We start from the raw sequence: 18,528 nt of genomic DNA on the forward strand, positions 1-18,528 counted from the left end.
ACAGCAGATTTTGTACTTATTCTCTCTGGTCTAGCATTGGATAGTGTGTGCAGTGTGTAACAACCTTTCTCTTGTCCCTTTTTAGGTTTTTCTGTGACTGTGGTGCTGGAACATTGTCTAACCCTTGCACATTAGCTGGAGAGCCTACACATGATACAGACACACTGTATGACTCGGCTCCACCTATAGAATCAAATACATTGCAGCACAACTGAACTCAATGAAAATCGAGAGCTTCTGCCATTCTCTAGTTAGTGACTCCATGTGTAAAGTTAAAGTTTGTGGAGAAAAACTAAAATGAAACACGGACAACACAGCTGCCCAGTTCCGAAGGAAGATTGCATTAAGAGTCCCAGTGTCTGGATGTGAAGCTTTTTTGCAGCCTCAGTTTGTTCCTGCAAATGTGTTAAAAGGACTTTAAAGTGAAGAGAAGCAATATGTTGACTCAGGATTAATGAAAGTACTGGGCAGTCAAGCATTACTGTGGAAAACGAGAGACTTCCTATGCCTGAAGTGGAACGTTAAGCTGCAGTTTTGTACAGATCCAACTTCCTAAGAGCTGGTGTTTTTACAAGTAGCATCGAGCCATAGTCCTCCCAGCAGCACTACTATTCTCTTAAGGAGCAGAGCTATACCCATCTTGCTGCCGTTGATGGATATATGGGTACTGAGTGCATCGGTATATATGTATGGTAAAATGTGATCTAGCACTTCTGCTTTGTTTGTTTTTTAAATATGTACTCTGATTGAGAAATATGATTTTAATGCTTTCTCATGTAGTTTTGTATTTTCAAGCAAAAATCTTACTGTACTTGAATGTCTTTTTTTTGGTTAGCACACCTTAGACTTGCTGTAATTGTACTCATGTCCCAGTATCTAAAGTTCTTTCTGTGAAAGAGGAAAAAAACAAAAAACACTAAAATTACCTCCAGTAATGTTGTTTTAATGTAAAAAGTTTAAAGTTTGGTTTAAGCATTAGTGTTTTCATGAGACTGGTTATTGTAGAAGTGTATTTAGACCTTGCTGACCTATTTTCCTTCTGTAATGTATTTATATAGAAAGAATTGACTTTTACTATGGAACATTTACCTTCAGCGTGTAAGATGCTCCTGCCCATTTGGTTTTAATTGAACATTACAGCAAGGTAATGTTAGGTAACTTTAAAAGTGTTGAGGAATGAAAATGGAAACACTATAACAGGTCTCATGGAAACACTGCTCAAGCAGGCTCGGTTGTTCATTATCTTCTGAGCAATGCGGTGCTTGTCTAAGTATGTAACATTACTGGAGATTATAAATAGATAAGCTTCTTGCTATATTGAAGCTGAGACAAGTATATATACAGCCGTATACAGTTTCATAGCTTTTTCATTCATGTGTATTGGTGACAGTGGGTTATCATACAGCCTGAAAGTGTATGCATGTACCATAACATCTAGACTTAATATATTGTGGAGTATTCAATAACCATTATGTAGATGCTAGTATGAATTAAAAGGGTTTAATTTCCTAGAAAAAACAAGGAAACTGGTCATTTTTAAAAATAAACTTTATTAGATCATTACAGTATTGAAGAACATTTTATGGGGGGTAATGGGATGGTTGAGACTGCGTGAAGCTGTTTAAACTGCAATCATTTTCTTCATCAGCGTAGAGAAGCAAATTGAGTCAGCATTTACATCTTCAGCAAAAGAACAGAGCTGCCTACAAGAGAATAAAGAGTCTTTGTTCATATGATCCTGGTACTTATATTTAGAACCCCCCTTAAGGTGCACAATAAGTGTTTCAATTTATGACTAGCATGAGGCTTGATCCCAAAAGCTCCTACTTGATACTAACGTTTTAGGTTTATCCTGGATTCCCCAACTTCTCTATGCATTGTAATGGTATAGAAATATACAGACTTGTCATTTAAATGCCCCTAAATCATAAAGAAATCCTTGGGATTAAAGCAAATAACAGGTCTTATATAAGCCTGAATCCTGTAGCTTTTTGGGGAATGACTTGCTGTATAAAATACCTTTAAGAAACAGGTTATTCTTGCTGTATTAGCAGGTACCAATTCAACAAGGCAGAAGCCATGAATGTCTATCAGGGAAAAAAAACACCTGTCCTAAAACTTACTCCCAAACCATAAGTCCTATGCTTTATGAGGCCTCAAGTTCACTAGGATTCAGTGATAAAATAATCACTTCCTTCAAGTCAGGCTAAAAGGGGAAAAACAAATATAAAACTGCATCATCCCTGTTCATCTTGAGAAATAGAAGTTAACTACTTACTTAAAAATCCGAAGGGAGGTGGTGGTCCTCTCAAATTCCTTTGCCTTCCTATGGCCAGTCTGAATGACGTCCTCTGGGATGTTAGCGAGTCTGGCAGCATTGAATCCATAGCTCTTTGGGCAGGCTCCACAAATGAATTTGTACAGGAATGTGATAGTTTCCTGGCTTGGGTCTTCGCACTCATTCTCAACCATGCATGCCTGCAAACAAAGTAAGGTCACAGGCTGGCATAAATAGGGCTGATCATGTTACCATGGTAGAATGGAAATGAGAATTTTAAATCACTACTGTAATTTATCCTTGCATGCCAACTGCATCACAGTCAGCTATAACATACAAAGCAGGAAAATGAATGAGTTGTTTAAACTGTTGTATCTCCTTTAACCTACACAAAGTGAGTAGAAAACTGCTCACTACTGCAATCTCCTCTGTTCAGGGATTTAACAACTACTTTTCAGTTTTGAAAAAGATCTGCCCAAGGTTCGCCAGTGATTAGTGGCACAGATAATTGGTTAGTCTCCTTTTGGCTAAAGGAGACTTTAGGCTAAGTTGTAGATCAGCAGCAAAATGGCCTCTTGTGGCATTCGCAGCACTCTCCCTAGAGATGGCAGACTTGAATATGAAAATAGCACTTCCCGTCCATACCAGTGCAGGATTTACTCACGCTGTAGTTACTTGACTCTGCTACTGACGAATGGTTAACCAAGAATGAGAGGAAAACGAAGCTGGAACCGAAGAGCGATATTGGGAGACTGCACCTACCATGTGGCCCAGGCGCACTGCGGGGTAGTGTGAGAAATCTTCCACGAGGGAGTGGTAGTGGGTGGAAAACAAAGTGCGACATTTGATGTTTGCTGCCAGTTCTTTAACCACAGCACTTGCAATTGCAGTTCCATCATAAGTAGCTGTGCCCCTTCCTGGAAAGAAAGGTTTAAAATGAGGCTTTTAATGTTTTAAAACACTTAACACTATGCATTTCATAATGCAGCTGGTAGAATAGCTCTTCTCCAGAGAAGTCACAAATACCATATACCACTGGCAAGCTGCTGGATCTTCTTCAATCTCTGCAGAAGCACAGCAACTGAAGGATTTACAGAACAAGAAGTCAGTTACCTAATTCATCAAGGAGCACAAGGGAATGGCATGTTCCGTGGTGAAGAATACTTGCAGTCTCACTTAGCTCCACAAAGAAAGTACTTTCACCTAAAAGGGAAATTAGAAAGGTGACGAAAGATCTAAATTCTCCCCGACTGTAACAGTGACCCGTATTTAGAGAGATGTGAGTCTCCCAGCCTCTCACCTGCCATGATCCTGTCCGATGCTCCCAGCCTAGTGAAGACCCTGTCGACTGGTGTCAGCCTAAAGCTCTCTGCAGGAACGTAGCAGCCAAGCTGGGCCAAAATGACCACAAGACCACACTGCAGAGAGCACACAGCATAGGATCAGATGCATCAGTATCTCAGTATACCACAAGTGCACAAAAACAATGCTCTGCATTCTGCAAGATATAATTTGACTTTTCTATTTACTATAATATGCAAGGCTGCATTTGTTTAATTAGGTATGGATGTCTTGGGCCTTGCAGCATCAACTGCCGAAAGAGCTAGACTAGTGCTCATTCAGTTTTTAACTGAGAAAGTCGTTAAAAGAAAAAGCAGTACACTATCAGCCGTTTTACATCTGCTGTACCACTTCCTATAAAAACCATCTGCAGGTGAACAATGGCAGCAGCTGCCCCCCTCAGTCTCACAGCAGGAAGTGGAACTACACTTGCACCCTGCAATGGTGGCTCCTCTGACTTCCTACCCAACTCGTTCTTCAGTCATTTCACAGGGCAGCACTGTAAATCACAGGATTACTCCTGCTTCTGGCTTGCGGTATAATTAATTTTAAGTAATCATAGAATTACTTATCAAGCAAACTTCCCCATTTACAATCTGATCTCTCCAACACAGTGGTCCTCAGTCCTGGAATACCTCATTTCTGCTGGTTTCTGTTCAAACTGGGTCCTCACCACTGCTAACTGCTGTCTTGTTCATCAATTTTCCCCGCACTCGGGCCTTGCTTTCACAAATACTACAGTATGGTGCTTCTTATACTTGTTACTGGGTAACACTGGTAGCTTTTGGTTTTTGAGGTCTTATTTTAAAATCTATTTTGAGCTCTTAATGAGATTTCTAATTGGCAGCAACCCTCACTGAGCTGTGCAAGCTGAAATATAAGCACTTGGATTTAAGCAGGAGGAAAAACTGATTCACTATAGGAGTGTGTCCAATACTGTTTTCAATCCTACCCGTCTGTTAATCATCAATTGATCACTTATCAAGAGCTGATCAGTGTGAAATAGTGGAGGAAATTATTAGCAATGTGAAGAAAGACTGCCAATGTTCTGCTTTCTCAAGATCTTGGAAATAAACACGGGTAATGGTAAAACATAAAATGAGTATTTAAAAAAGAACATAAGCCAGAAAGCATCAATTAACATTTTTTTAAGTTCTCATTTGAAACAAAAACCTGCAGACTCAGGGGTACTCCAGCACCAGCACTGGGAACCACTGCTTGAGCATGCAAGTGCTCAGTCACAGCTGGTTTCAATACGAGCAAGGTCTGCATTACCTGGATATTGGACTTTGTTTGAAAGAAGTATCTTGCATTTCCTCTCAAAGAGGCCTTAACACTTCCAAATGTATCTAGACACTTGAGGTACCTTTCCCAAGCGGTTTTCTTTTAAAAGGCAGGATCCTGCTGTGATCGGAACATACACCTGGCAGGGGACTCACCTGTCTCATGAGGGTGGACTTGCCACCCATGTTCGGCCCGGTAACCAGCACGCAGGACGCCTGCCCGTCCTCCCCCTCCTCCCCGCCAGCACAGCCAATGCAGACGTCGTTGGGGATGAAGTCGTCTCCGAAGAACGTCTTGGCGATGCAGGGGTGGCGGGAGCCGCGCAGCAGGAGGAAGGGCTGCGAGCCGGAGTCCTCGGGTAAGAGCACGTCCGGGCGGCACATGGGCCCGTCTCCCCCCTGACTGTACCGGGCCAAGCAGAGCAGCACGTCTGGGGGCAGAGTCGGCCTGCTGTCAGTTCTGCTATTCTATAACCCACACTCAGGGTTACTGAGTGCACCTCAGCAATGTGTGCTTATACACTTGGTGGGTGCAAGAAGACTTTTTTTATTGGATCTCCAAATTCATTAAAAAAAAATAACCTTCCTATCCTGCCAGACCCAATTATGCACTTATTACTCGGGCTATAAAATATTACCTGTTTAATTTGGAATCTGTGCTACTATTCAAACTTAAAATTAATCTCTTTATATTCTGGAATTAAGGCTTCTCAAATAAGTGCCCAGAGGAATTTTTGTCCTTTAAAGTTTTAATGCGAGATAAGCACAAAGTGATATAACCATATCTACACTACCTGCATATAATGGAAGAAACCAACAACCCAGAAAGTCAATGACGGAGAAAAACACTATCAAGACTTCGGGCACAAACAGTCTATCGGTTTTTACTCCTTGAACACCACAGATCAATATTTAATCATGAAAAGTTCTCTCCTTCAGGAAAAACTACATGTAGTCTTTGCGGTACCCCTGTGAAGGTATTTGACAAGGTAAAAGGAGGAACACGCACACATTTATCAATCATGAAAACAGAAGGTCCAGGCAAAGTATAAGCCATCACATGACTCAGATCCCTTAAACCCTCAAATATTCTTATCGGATTATTCCGATATGCATGTCTTTGTTCGAACCACTTTACTATTGCACATAATCATTTACATCTTGAAAGTTTAGGATGTTAGATGCAAATGAATTCTTCATCTTTAGGCTGGAAAGTGGGGTGTAAACACTATTCATAGCATAGGGCTGCAGCATGTAAACCTGCACTTCCTGCTGTTCCAATATGCATCTCTAGAGTGGGAGAATTGTGAAGCGCTACACTTAAGAGGTAAACTCCCACACTAAAAGGATGGGTCATGAGAATGCAGCAAGCCAACAAATTTGGATCCTAAACCTATTCTAGATAACCATGTTACAGAGGTTAACTGTAGCAGAATTCGGTATACTTATTATTGTGACCACATGTAGATGCGTGCGAGTTTACCTAGGACCGCCATGCACTCCACTGCAGTCTGCCAGTCTTTGTGATTCTTGTCAAAGTTGTAGAAGAGCCTCCTCATGCAGTCTTTCAGTGCTCCATCCCTCTTCTCTTCCCAGCTCACCAAGTCCCCCAGCAGTCGCTCAATGTCCTTGCTCCAGTAGCGCTTGCAACCCTTCTTGGTGGACTTGACCTCGTAGTCTTCAGGCACATACCTGTCCGTGACGCTGTCTGGAATTTCCATCTGGTAGCGATTCCTGCCAGTGCCCCAGTATACTATAGCCTTGCAGCCCAGACGTTTGCGCTGCCGGTCAAGATACTCCTGCAGGGAGGCCTCCGTTTGCTTGATTCCAATCAGAGCCTGGTCAAATTCTGGGTCAAAGCCACTCTTGGGAGTTATGATGCCAGTGTTGCGAGCCTTCTGGTGGTCAAAGGCCGTGTCCCACCTGTTTAGCTCCCCAGACAGGTCTGGGAAAAGCCCCTCGTCACTTTCAGCTTTAAAGGTGACCACCTGCCTCAGCAGCTTAGACCGGAAGTCCTTCACAGCTGGCTGAAAGGCTGAAATAATCTGCTGCATGATTTTGAAGCCTTCTAGGGCAGAAAGGAAGTCTGCAATCTTACGCTTGCTATAGGTAGTCTCCTCGTACAGGATGGCCTTACTGTCAGGGTGATCTTTGCTTTTCAGGGGAGAGCCCATGCTATGGATCTTGCTCAGTAGTCTTTCCAGGTCAGGAAGCTTCTTTAACAACTCAGTAGATTCTGCCATCTTGTCAGGGACAGCCATGAGATCCTCCAGGGCATCCAGTCGGTCACTAATGGAGAAGGGATTGCACAGCGGAGCACATAACCATTGTTTCAGGAGCCTTTTACCAAAGGGTGTGCAACAAGTATCCAGCCTCTCCAGCAGGGTGCCCTCTGCTGTGCCTGTTGCTGCATTCTGCAAGATCTCCAGGTTAGTCAGTGCAACACCATCTAACACCATGCGCTGCTGGGTCTTGGCAAAGAAGCTGGTGGATCCCCCAGCCTGGTTCATTTCCACATCAAGGGGAACATACTCCTCAAATTTACCCATAGACAGCAGCTCTTGGTCCACCAGACACTTCTTCAGGTAGAACACACAGCCGCCAAGCGCAGACAAGGCCAGCTCATACCCCTCACCAGGTGTGAGGCCCAGAGTGTCACTCTCCGAGGTCATGGCTCTGAGCACAGCAGGCAGTGTCTCCTTAGCATCTCCATTTTTTGTACTGTTCTCTTTAAAGTAGTCCTCCTCAGCGAGGACTTTTAGTGTTTTAGAAGCATCCCAGAACTGAGATCCAGGATGCAAACCCTCCTGCATGGCAGAAGCCAGGGAAGCTTTCAAAATCTTTCTAGTTTCGGCGGAGGGGTTTCCCTTTTCAAAAAGCACTTGAGCTGGATTGTAGTGTGCAACTAGAGTCCTGAAACGGGAACAGTGGCGATCGTCTTGAAACTGACCTACGTAGAACTTGCCCACCGAAGTGTCCACGAAACTCACCCCGTAGGTGTGCTGGCACCCAGAGGTCTCCTCTACCGCCTTCTCCTTGATACACAGCAGGTACTTGCTGTGGCTCTCTGAAGGTGCACCATCCAGGACACTGTAGGTCTGGGTGCCTTTGGTGATCACCCTGCACACTTCCCTGCGCACCACCCTGTCAAACTTAGTGGGACGTACCATGCTTTTGCATCTAGCCTCCATCATCTCTGGGGTCTCCAGCTGCTCCACTCTTGCCACTTTGTACCCCTTTTGGACGAGAACATCAGAGAAGCGAGCAAATCCAATCTCAGGGAAGCCGGAGTGAGCCCAGGTACCCTTCATGAAGGTCAGCCCTAGCTCGTTCACCCCTATAACAGCATCCATGTGGTACAGCTCATAGAATTTACCCACTTTGTAGAAAAGCACAGCATCAAACATCTCAGACTTGAGCTGCCACCACCTGCGCATGCCAGGAGTGGCTTTGTTGAAGAAGTCCTCTGGGACAAAGAGAGTACAGGGATCATAGTCGGGGTCTGTCTGTTTCCGTCTCTTGGCATCTTTTCTTTTGCCATCCTGAAGCCAGTCCAATTTTTCATGGTCCCAGACTGTGGCGCCACTGCCAGCAGCTCCCCCAGAACTTGTCTGGCTTTCGAAAGTCTCTGGAGCAGAAAAGGCCGACAGCCTGGACCTGGTATCCACAGACACGGACGGGGATCTCTTTGGCGTCTCGGAGGAACTGCCCATCTTCGAGGCTCTTTCAGGCTCCCTCTTGCGCTTGACGGGTTTGACGGGGCTCTCCGGCTCGGACTCCGTTTCGGGTTCGCTGACCTCGTGTTCGTCCACCCCGCTGCTGCTGGCCTCGTCGCTGCTGGCCTCCGCCTCCTCGGGCCGGAACTCTTCGTCCGAGTTCTCGCTGTCCGACGCCACCGTGATCCGGCGCCGCTTGGTCTTCTGCTCAGACTCCTGACTCCTCCTCTTGGTCCTCCGGCTGGGCTTCACCTCCTCCTCATCGCTGTCTGATGATTTGTCCACCTAGGAAGTACATCAAAGTCTTAAATGTGACCTTTCCCCTACCAATTTTGCAAAAACAAAATTATTTCCATAGTGTTTCACTTATCTGGGGGGTATTTAACCCAAAAAAATGGTTAAATGGTTTGATGGTTTGGGCACAAGCCATTTTCATCATCGGACGTAAAAGGATTCTTTTTGCAACTTCCTTCCTTCACCTTTAAATACCTGCCTTGTTGCTCTGGTAAGGTGTGGCCTTTTACACCTCAGAGCAAATACACAGATGACATTTCAAGAAAATAGTAATGGGTACTACATCAACTGCAGCCTACACAAACAGAGCAGCTCACCTCCATCTCTTCCTCATCTTCATCGTCAGAGGGCTCTGTGCACACCGCAAGCTGCAATCTCTTCTCTGGGTCGTCTTTCATGGCACTGTCTGCCATCTCCATCGCCCTCCGGATCACCGGCTTCCCACTGAAGAACGTGCCACCCACCTTTGCATCACTGGAGTCTGAGCCTGAAGCAGGGAACAGGATCTTGAGCAGACTCAGGAGCATGGCAGTACATGACAGAATATGTACTGGACATTTTAAACAGAAACAGTCCGACAGAAACAGAGAAAAAAAAACGTGTACTTACAAGCTAAACTATATAAAAACACTACAAGCTATGTTATACTATCAGAATTCAAATGCATGTTTAACTATCCAAACTAATATTTTTTTTGCTTTGGGTAGTGGGTTTTTCATTGAATTGCAAAGGCGGATTAAATGTTTTTGATTGAAAGCAAGCGGGGGCGTCCTCACCCTCATACTCCCGGATGTACTTTGTGCTGACCCAGCCCCTGCTGGGGGGCTCGTCGAAGAACTGCACGTGCAGGCGCTGTGCCTGGCCTCGTCCCCGCAGCTGCTCCCCGCTCACAGGGTGGGGGTACACCAGGCACGGCCACCAGGGGTGCCCCTCCAGCTTCGCCCATACCAGAGCCCCCGCGCGGAACTGGCACGACTCACTGCAATAATAAGACGTCTTACACTCGTGCAGCGTTTTCCTGGATACTCCTCTCGCAACACTTTACAGGTAATGGGGATCCCCTCCACCACCACCTGGATGATGCACCAGTACACTCACCTATCAGTGGGGAGGAGAACGGATTGATGAAGCCAGTTCAGAGATGGGGATCATTAGGAGGCCATGATTGGTAAAGGCCAGGACGCTGGGGTAACACCACTACTCTTTTTGAGAAACGCCCCGAGATTTTTAATGACCAGAGAGTCGGGCCCTCAGTTTTATGTATCATCCAAAGTATGGGGCCTATAGTTGTCCCCGTTACTATACTGGGGCATCAGGACCCACACAGACTGCAGGGTGAGCACCGCCTACTGGCCCCACTAACACCTCTTCCAGTTCCCCCCCCAGGAGGTCTCCCATACAGGTACTGGCCAGGCTCACACCTGCTGAGCTTGACTGGGTTGCCAGTTGTGAGTTGTGGTGATATGGCTGCTGGCAGCAAGAACAAAACAGCCACAGGCAGGCTCACAGACATGGGACTTTACAACATAATGACTTGGGAACGGTCAAGGTCCTCAAATGCCTCTAGTGTCACGCTGTTAGTTCTTCTGGGTTCAATAACTGTCACATACAACTGATTCAAATGGCGGTGGCTTTAATATTTTATTAAAGCTTAAACACTTTACAGGAACATACTCTTCCCTTCTCTGCCACAGTACCTGAGCCCCTGACCCCTTATCAACAGCAACAGTTCAGCCTTGAAGGAACACATTGTAATCCAACACCACAAAAAGTACCTCTAACCTCTGTAGTTCTTTTCCTTTCCGAAATCTCAAGATGAAGGTAACTCTTTTGAACTCGGGAGAGCTGCCCCAATTTTAGACCTTGTTCACATAACATCTTTAAAGACGCTATTATTCACTGGGCATTTTCTCTGCTCCTCAGTTTATTTTGATTCACAGATTAAGGATACCACCTTGTATTCGGTTAGGATATTGGGAGTAGGGATGCGGATACCTACTGAGGATTTGGCACTTGAAAACACTGAATGCAGATCATCTAGAGCAGATTTATTTTTTCTTTCTCCAATGTACGAATGTCACTGCACATCTCATCGGTTAAACAATGCATGCATTTCAATTGTAAACTCCGAACTGGACTGAGCGGACTTCCTCCACCGCGCCCTTTCTTCCAGCACAGTTACCGACTTTATTGCACACGCTGGAAATTACAGCCCCCAGACACAAATTCTCCGCTGGGAGAGCAGTAGAGCCCGGATTGCGATTACAGGCAAGTCCCAACAGGCGTGCCAGAACATGGCGGGAGACGTGAACGTCTACGCAGCAAGAGAAGCCATCCACACTTGAGGAAGTTACACTGATTTACTGTAGGGACAGAGCACGCCAATCAAGCCAGATTTCTGCAGCTGCCCTCAGTGGGGCGGTTGTACTCAACTAGCATTACAAGGTTTCCCGCCATATTCTGGACCATAGTCTTTTGCGCTCAGGACATGATATTTTACAGGAAGTTACTGACGATCAGTAACGGAATGATGGTAATCAGCAACGTTGAAATTGTACATGTGCCAAGTTTAAAAAGAATAACTCTCTTACGAGGCACGTATGGAGTTGTTTGAAAGAACAGGACAGCACACATAAACTAATACTACAACGCTGTGAAGGACTTCAGATGATCTTCACTTATTCTCACTGTAATTATTATTATTCCCCCCAATGACAAAGCACAACACAACCAAATATTGCTTGTAAACACCAGCAAATATTATTAACAGTAGAAAGAAAAGTTGGATATTCACCTTTCTTTAACTGCAGGCTTTTTCTCTGAAAAAAGCTTACTGACCCCAGCTTTCACTGTTGTTTTGCTGGACTTCGCCGGGGCTTTCTTGCTGCTTGCAGAACTTGCTTGTTTCGCTTCTTCTTTGGGGGAAGTGTTAGATTTGCGCACCGCAGACGGTAGATCCGCTTCTACAGGAGACGCATTAGTTTTCTGCTTACTGGAAATAGGTGGCGACTTAGTAAAGAACTTGAAAATATTGCTCTGCTTGGCCATGCTAGCTTATTGTTGGCTTGTTACTAGGCGTCTCTGAATCAAACCTACTATTACAAATCTAGACTTGCATCCCTGACGCTATCTATCCGCCTCTCCGCTCCACCGAGAGTCAAATGGAGTATTGGCGCTCGCGGGAAATACCCAAGGAGGAAGGTAAAGGGTCACAAGGAGGAGGTGTCTAGTCAGAACGCAGCCAATGGGAGGGCGCGCTGCTTGCGTAGGCCTGTTTCCAGCGAATGACGAATCGAGTGTTGTGATCAGCGCGGCGAGCACATGGCTGCGGAGTCAGTGCTGACTCAGCTACCAAACACATGGAGCGGTGCACTGGTTAGGAGCTAGGGAGAGTGCTAGCATAGCACCTAGAGGCCCAGTGTGTATCAGTATCATGTACTATTCGTAGTTCTCACTGCTACTTGAAAACTGCTCATTGTAAAATGGGTTTTAGTGTTCGCTATGCGGGATAGTGTTCTGGCCGATTCTGCCGCCCGTCGGTAAGCACTATTATGTGCGCTGTCATGAAACTGATTTGTTAACTATTGATATAATTCATATCAATTATAAAAATATAAATTAAGGGATCAACAAGTCATCAATATAATTTAAAAAAATATCACCGTGAAACTAGAATGTCTATCTTCCTATGCCCTGTAGTCTACAGTCTACACATTTGGATATACAGTAGTAGAAGCATTTCAGATTATTTATAATTTATGATTATAGTGTCTCATTGGGTATTGATTTATTGCTAAACATTCAAATTTGTGCTTACATTGTGATATGAATATGACCCTCAGTGCGTTGCTTTAGAGCATCTGTGTAGGCCTGAGGTTTTCAGCCAGGAGTCCCAGAAAGCAATGCGAGACTTTAGCACTGCAGCCAGTGTAAAAGCAGCACGCTAGCCCAGGAACTATCTAGACAGAGCAGGCAGCTTGAGGTCTTTTTTTACATATATTCTGTTATATGTAGTAAAATATAGCAGGACTGATAATCATAGCTGTAGACCTCAATTTTTTTGTTTTTTTAAATGGGTATGCATTATTCTTGATGGGGAATTCTTGTGGACGGTTCACCCTGGCTGGAAAAGGGTGAATACCCCTGAAATCTGCTGACTGAAGTCTTGCAAACTTTTTTTCCAGCAGTAGAGGGAGCCAAAATCCATCTGAAGAGCCCAGAAGGGGTCAGTGGAGGGAGTCTTTGCATAGGTGTTAAATCCTCCATCAACTGGATCCAGGTAACATCCCTAAAATGAACTTCCTCTCAGACCCCAGTGCTGTACTTCGAAACCATTGTTTTATACGAGTGTCATACATTTTGGTAATGTTATATGATGTGCATTGTTTCAACCTACCGCTGCTGTTTTGATAAGTTAAAAAAATAAAATTCTTCCCTTTTATTTTATGCTTTACTAGGATAAAAAGTGTATCCAAGTGTAATAAAACTACCATTAATTCATGATATCCAATAGTATGGTAAAGTAATTATAATTAATAAGACCTGCTTGCTTTAGGATAGTATTTTACATCCCAATGTACCAAATAGTGCATATAGTTCTGGTCTCTACATTATAAAAGAGCTGAACAACCGATGGAAAAAAATCACTAGAGATCATTCCAAGGTTAAGATATGAAGGAACATATATTTTTCCTCCTCAGTGAACGACATTGAGAAATGGAATGTAGGATTACTGAGTCACAGTAATCCTGTTTTCCTTTTCTCCATCATCAATAATATTCCAGAACAAGCTATTAATTTTGGTTTGCTCCTGAACAATTTATCACATTCATTTAACAAAGTTGATCTCACCTCTTGACAACAATGCAGTCATGACAGCTACATTCTCTTACTGTTTAATAGATTGGAAATCTAATTTGGCTGCTATTGATGCTGGTACTAGGCTTTAAATGATCAAGATTTGAATACGTGAACACTTTACTTACTAAGGTGTTTTTTAGGAATATTGGTATATTTGTGATTCTGTTACCTTTCAAACTGGCTGTGAATCTTTATAGCCCATCACTCTGTCTTATTTATAAGCTAACGCCTAGCTCCCTCTCTGGTGGGCTGCTGACATTAGTTCCCGATGGAGCTAGCTAGCCCTTGCAGTAAACTTTCATATCAATATTGTTTGTAAGATGTTTTCTGTGCCTACTGGGATGGCATGTCAGATGTTGAAGCTGTTTGAAAGTGGCAGTAAATTGCTGTCAGAGGAGAATGTCAACGGGAGTCTTTTATCTCCAGCATAAAGAGAGTCCATTTTCATTCTTTACCAGATTCCTGTTGCTTGGCTCGTAGCCAGAATAAAAGACTGATGGGCGTGTGAGAAACTGGGAGAATGAAAAAAAAATGCCTTAAGGTCAAAAGTAAGGACAAAAAATGGAAAGAAGGATTCCAGTCCTGATACTAAGAGAAAATGGGCTTGTCATGTGCAGGAATGTTTTCTTCACTACTGTGCAAATTGAATGCTGTTCAGTTTACATGGATGGGAAAGATATGTTGAATTCACTTGCAGCTGGAAATGTATCTTAGTCTTTATCTTAATCTACTTATAAGATAAAGCAAGCTCAATCGAAGAACTGTTGCAAAGATTTGAAAGTTTACAAAGTTTTTGACTACAGAGTTTGGTTATGTTAGAGCAATATAGCCCCAGTGTTAAACATGCTATGATGTCACCTTTCTGATGTTTAAAAATGTTGCATTAGAAAACAAAATGACACAAAAAATTGAAACAGCTGAACAGTTGATCATGGATTAAATCAAAGTTATTTAAGAATAATAATGGCAACTGTATGAATATTATATTGTTAAATGATAATGAGAACCTATATAGGACTAACTGGTTACTGAAAATGGATAGATGGGTGTAAATGTACACACGCATCTTAATTTTATAACAATGTGATATTTGTTTATTTATATAGTGTTTTATTATATTGCATTGTACTGTGAAAGTGTGTTTACTCTGAATCCGAATAAAACCTGACACCACTTGGAGCACAGTCCCAGTGTATCCAGTAGATGCTGCTAGTGATACATACAAAACTGTATGCTGAAATTTGCTGCATTTTTGGAACTTCAAGGTAGTAGTAACAATAATAATTAATAATTGCTTACACTTATATAGCACTTTTCTGGACACTCCACTCAAAGCACTTTACAAGTAATGGGGATCCCCTCCACCACCACCAATGTGCAGCATCCACCTGGCAGCCATAGTGCACCAGAACGCTCACCACACATCAGCTATTAGTGGGAAGGAGAACTGAGTAATGAAGCCAATTCAAAGATGGGGATTATTAGGAGGCCATGAGTGATAAGGGGCTTTTTTTTACAGTATAGTGTCCCCGTCACTATACTGGGGCATTAGGACCCACACAGACCACAGATTGAGTGCCACCTGCTGGACTCACTAACACCTCTTCCAGCAGCAGCCTTAGTTTTTCCCAGGAGGTCTCCCATCCAGGTACTGACCAGGCTCACACCTGCTGAGCTGCCAGTTGTGAGTTGCAGGGTTGAAAGCGTGCATGGATGGAGGGACATCGTGGACAGGTGGTATACCCTATTGTTTGTACTATCATTGACCCCAGCAATTAAGTCCCTGTTGTCCCTTAATTATTTGTACCAAAATTGTTTGTTGCTGTACATTGTGCAAAATGTTCTATAGCAAATTAATTTGATCAGCACCTGTATTTATAGCAGAGGTATTGAGCTCCTATCCTAGAGCCACAGGTATTTTTAGTTGTCACTGATCTCTTTATTCTATATTAAGAGATAAGATAAGATCACTTTATTAGCCATATACAATTTCTTGCATTAGGAATTATCTTTTCGCATACCCCAGCTTGCTCTCCATGAGACAGACAGAGAGAGAGCCTGGGGTCAGAGCGCAGGGTCTGCCATTGTACAGCGCCCCTGGAGCAGTTGGGGTTAAGGGCCTTGCTCAGGTGCCCAACAGAGAAGGATTCCTCTGCTGGCCACGGGATTTGAACCGGCAACCTTCCAGCGACAGGCGCAGATCCTTAGCCACAGTGCCACCGCTCTGCCGCCCTGTTAAGTTAATAATGAGACCAATATTATTGGTCTCATTATTAACTTATGAATAAATTAATTTCCCTTTCTAGGTTAAAGGCAGTATAAAACCTGTTGGACAGCATCGCCCAAGAGCTGTAGTTCATGACCCATGATTTTTCTCTTTTTTAAATTACCTTGTAAGACTGATGGTTTGTACGAACCTTAAGTTATATCGGCAAAATGTTTATGCCAGAAACAGAGCTAATTATGATACCTTCTGTTTACTCAGGTGAGGAAAAAAATACATTAGTGCCGCTAGTCAGTATCTGGGGTTCCAGGAGGCAATCAAGCAAAACATTTAGAAATGTGCTTTAGCCAAGAGTTTTAATACAAATGTAGTCTTCCTACACTGCCATCAGTTACATTGCAAAATGCCCCGATGTCTGTTTCTGTCAGAAGCATTCTCTGCTGTCATGGAAGCACGTCATAATCTATCCAATAAGGGTTCTACTCATAAGGCTGCCTATTCGGAGAGCACTGCACATTCCTGGTGAAATTAACTTACATTATTGCAGACAGCATGATGGCAAAGTGTTTAGCATTACCAAAAACTGGCCTGGAAAAATTGGCCCTGGTGTAAATGTGTGCATGGCCGTAAGGTCATCTCAGGATAACCACTTTATGAACTCTGGGGGTTACAGCAGCCTTAACAGAACCCCAGTGGGCAGCAGGTTTATTAGCTCAAGCTTGAGGTCTGTTTTAGTTTTGCTCAAAATGCTTCATGTTCATGTTTAATATTCTGAAGAGTCATACGCAGCACTCAAGATGTAGCAGCAGGCACTGGCTGATTAAATCTGACAGATAACTGCATTGACTGCTTTACCTCTGCACTGGGAACTGAGTGCCCAGCAGGAAACTCAGTAACAACAATATTTTACTCCGTACAACTTATCAACATCAGTTATAATAGTCATTAACTTGTGTTTGTTATAAAGTAGATGCATATAAGCACAGTGTTTTGCATGTATATTGATACTTTTGACATCTTTTCCAAATCACATTGTAGAAGGCAGCGCTCAGATGTGTGCAGGTCATGACGTTGTGGTCTACCTTAGTGTATCTGCCATTCCTGTTTGTAAATTAGAAAAATTTAAGTTGACAGATTGTTGCACTAAAGTTTCAAGCCTGTTCTTTATTTTGTCAACGAGTGCCTGTTTAATGTTTGTTCCATAGGTCACAGGTGGATGTGTATTCTGTATATGTTGTGTCAATGTTGTGTCTTTAAATGTAAATATTTTCAAGATTGGGAAAGGGACTCTCCCCTCAGCTAAAGAACATTTAAGTGTTAACTCTTTCACTGGCCGCAACAAATAGCATGTTTTGTTACTTGAAAGATCAGTTGAAACTTTTCTTTGCGTTACATATTAGGGCAGTTTGGTAATGGGAGGATTGCACTGATGGCTCCTTTCAGTCCCTGTGTAAAGCTGCTAATAACCATTAAAGAGGCTAGAGTAATTAAACTCTTTCATTGTATTTAGCAAGGGTGTACAGTATGATTCTAATAGGAGTTTGTAATGAAGGATATGGATTATTGTACAATGAGCAGACCATCAGTGCAGTTAGACTCAGCTTGACATTTCAGCACCTTCCTCTTTTTCTCAGGCTGTACTCTTTACATAAAGAGAACGAGCAAATTGGTATTTATATGCTTTAAGCAGGGGTTAAAAATGTAAGTTTTCAAATAGATCCTGTTTTTGAAATGAAGGTGACATTTTCAGTTTGGCTGGTAGCTTGGAAGTCACTTTCTGATTCTGTCCATACTTCATTGAACTCAAGCAGTTTTATAAGGCTGGTTCCAAAACATTTCAATAGCTATTTTAATCAAGATCTGACTTTAATTTTGCCGAATCATCTTCCAGTATTTTTTAAACATCTAAATAATTCCTGAGGTCTAAAATGATCACAGCAGTGATGCGAACTCACTTTCAAAGCCCTGGTGAAAGGGTGTGAGGTGCTGAGCTGTGCTATCGACAAGGATGAATAATATTTTAGCACATCAAGCGTTATGATCTCTTCTCATTATAGCTGTCTAAAAGCAGCAACAAACTAAAATAAAGTCAAGGAAAAATCAAAATGGTTAAACAGATTTTCATTTTTAACTTGTTTATAATTCTAAAAAGCTATTTTGACTGTGAATTTACCTCAATCATTTTTTTAAACAACAAATGTATTTTTCTTCCTTAAGGACTGTTTCAGCTTTGAAATTGTGTGATGAAATCGATATTAACATCTAGCACAATCTTTATTTTACCCATTTACTCAGTTTCTGTTGGTTGTTTTCTCATGCTACATGAGTGGCAGTTTTAGGATACTGTTTGTGTACATGAGTATATTGCACTCTTTGCCATTGGGTATTGGAAAGAGATTATGAAGACACTGCTGAGGACACACAATGAAACTAAGAATCTCTCTAGAGAGAATTTTCAGCTTGGTTTTGATACTGAATCCTGTAATAACTAAAAGTGACTTTCATCCCTAGGGAAAAAGCCTTGTGTTGTCA

The 18,528-nt window shown here is 42.9% G+C and overlaps 2 protein-coding genes across 3 annotated transcripts in view; one reads left to right on the top strand and one right to left on the bottom strand.

Moving 5' to 3' along the window:
* Positions 1-1,560, top strand: part of fbxo11b (F-box protein 11b) — a 37,155-nt gene extending 35,595 nt beyond the window's left edge. For both annotated transcript variants that reach the window (XM_088610730.1, XM_088610731.1), the window contains exon 22: positions 86-1,560. In XM_088610730.1, coding sequence (XP_088466856.1) covers positions 86-215 — 130 coding nt within the window. In that variant the 3' untranslated portion in view covers positions 216-1,560. The remainder of the gene's footprint in view (positions 1-85) is intronic.
* msh6 (mutS homolog 6 (E. coli)) lies at positions 1,531-12,106 on the bottom strand. The gene is made up of 10 exons (XM_088610729.1): positions 11,707-12,106; positions 9,689-9,891; positions 9,230-9,399; positions 6,386-8,903; positions 5,059-5,333; positions 3,579-3,696; positions 3,392-3,481; positions 3,041-3,195; positions 2,279-2,478; positions 1,531-1,703 (listed from the first exon to the last, which is right to left on the bottom strand). Exons 1-10 carry the CDS (start codon positions 11,958-11,960, stop codon positions 1,622-1,624), a joined length of 4,065 nt encoding a protein of 1,354 aa, XP_088466855.1. The 5' UTR covers positions 11,961-12,106; the 3' UTR covers positions 1,531-1,621.
* Positions 12,107-18,528: the final 6,422 nt, after the last annotated feature.

Source organism: Lepisosteus platostomus, chromosome 17 (assembly GCF_059453375.1).
Source record: "Lepisosteus platostomus isolate fLepPlt1 chromosome 17, fLepPlt1.hap1, whole genome shotgun sequence".
In the NCBI taxonomy this organism is placed as follows: Eukaryota; Metazoa; Chordata; class Actinopteri; order Semionotiformes; family Lepisosteidae; genus Lepisosteus; species Lepisosteus platostomus.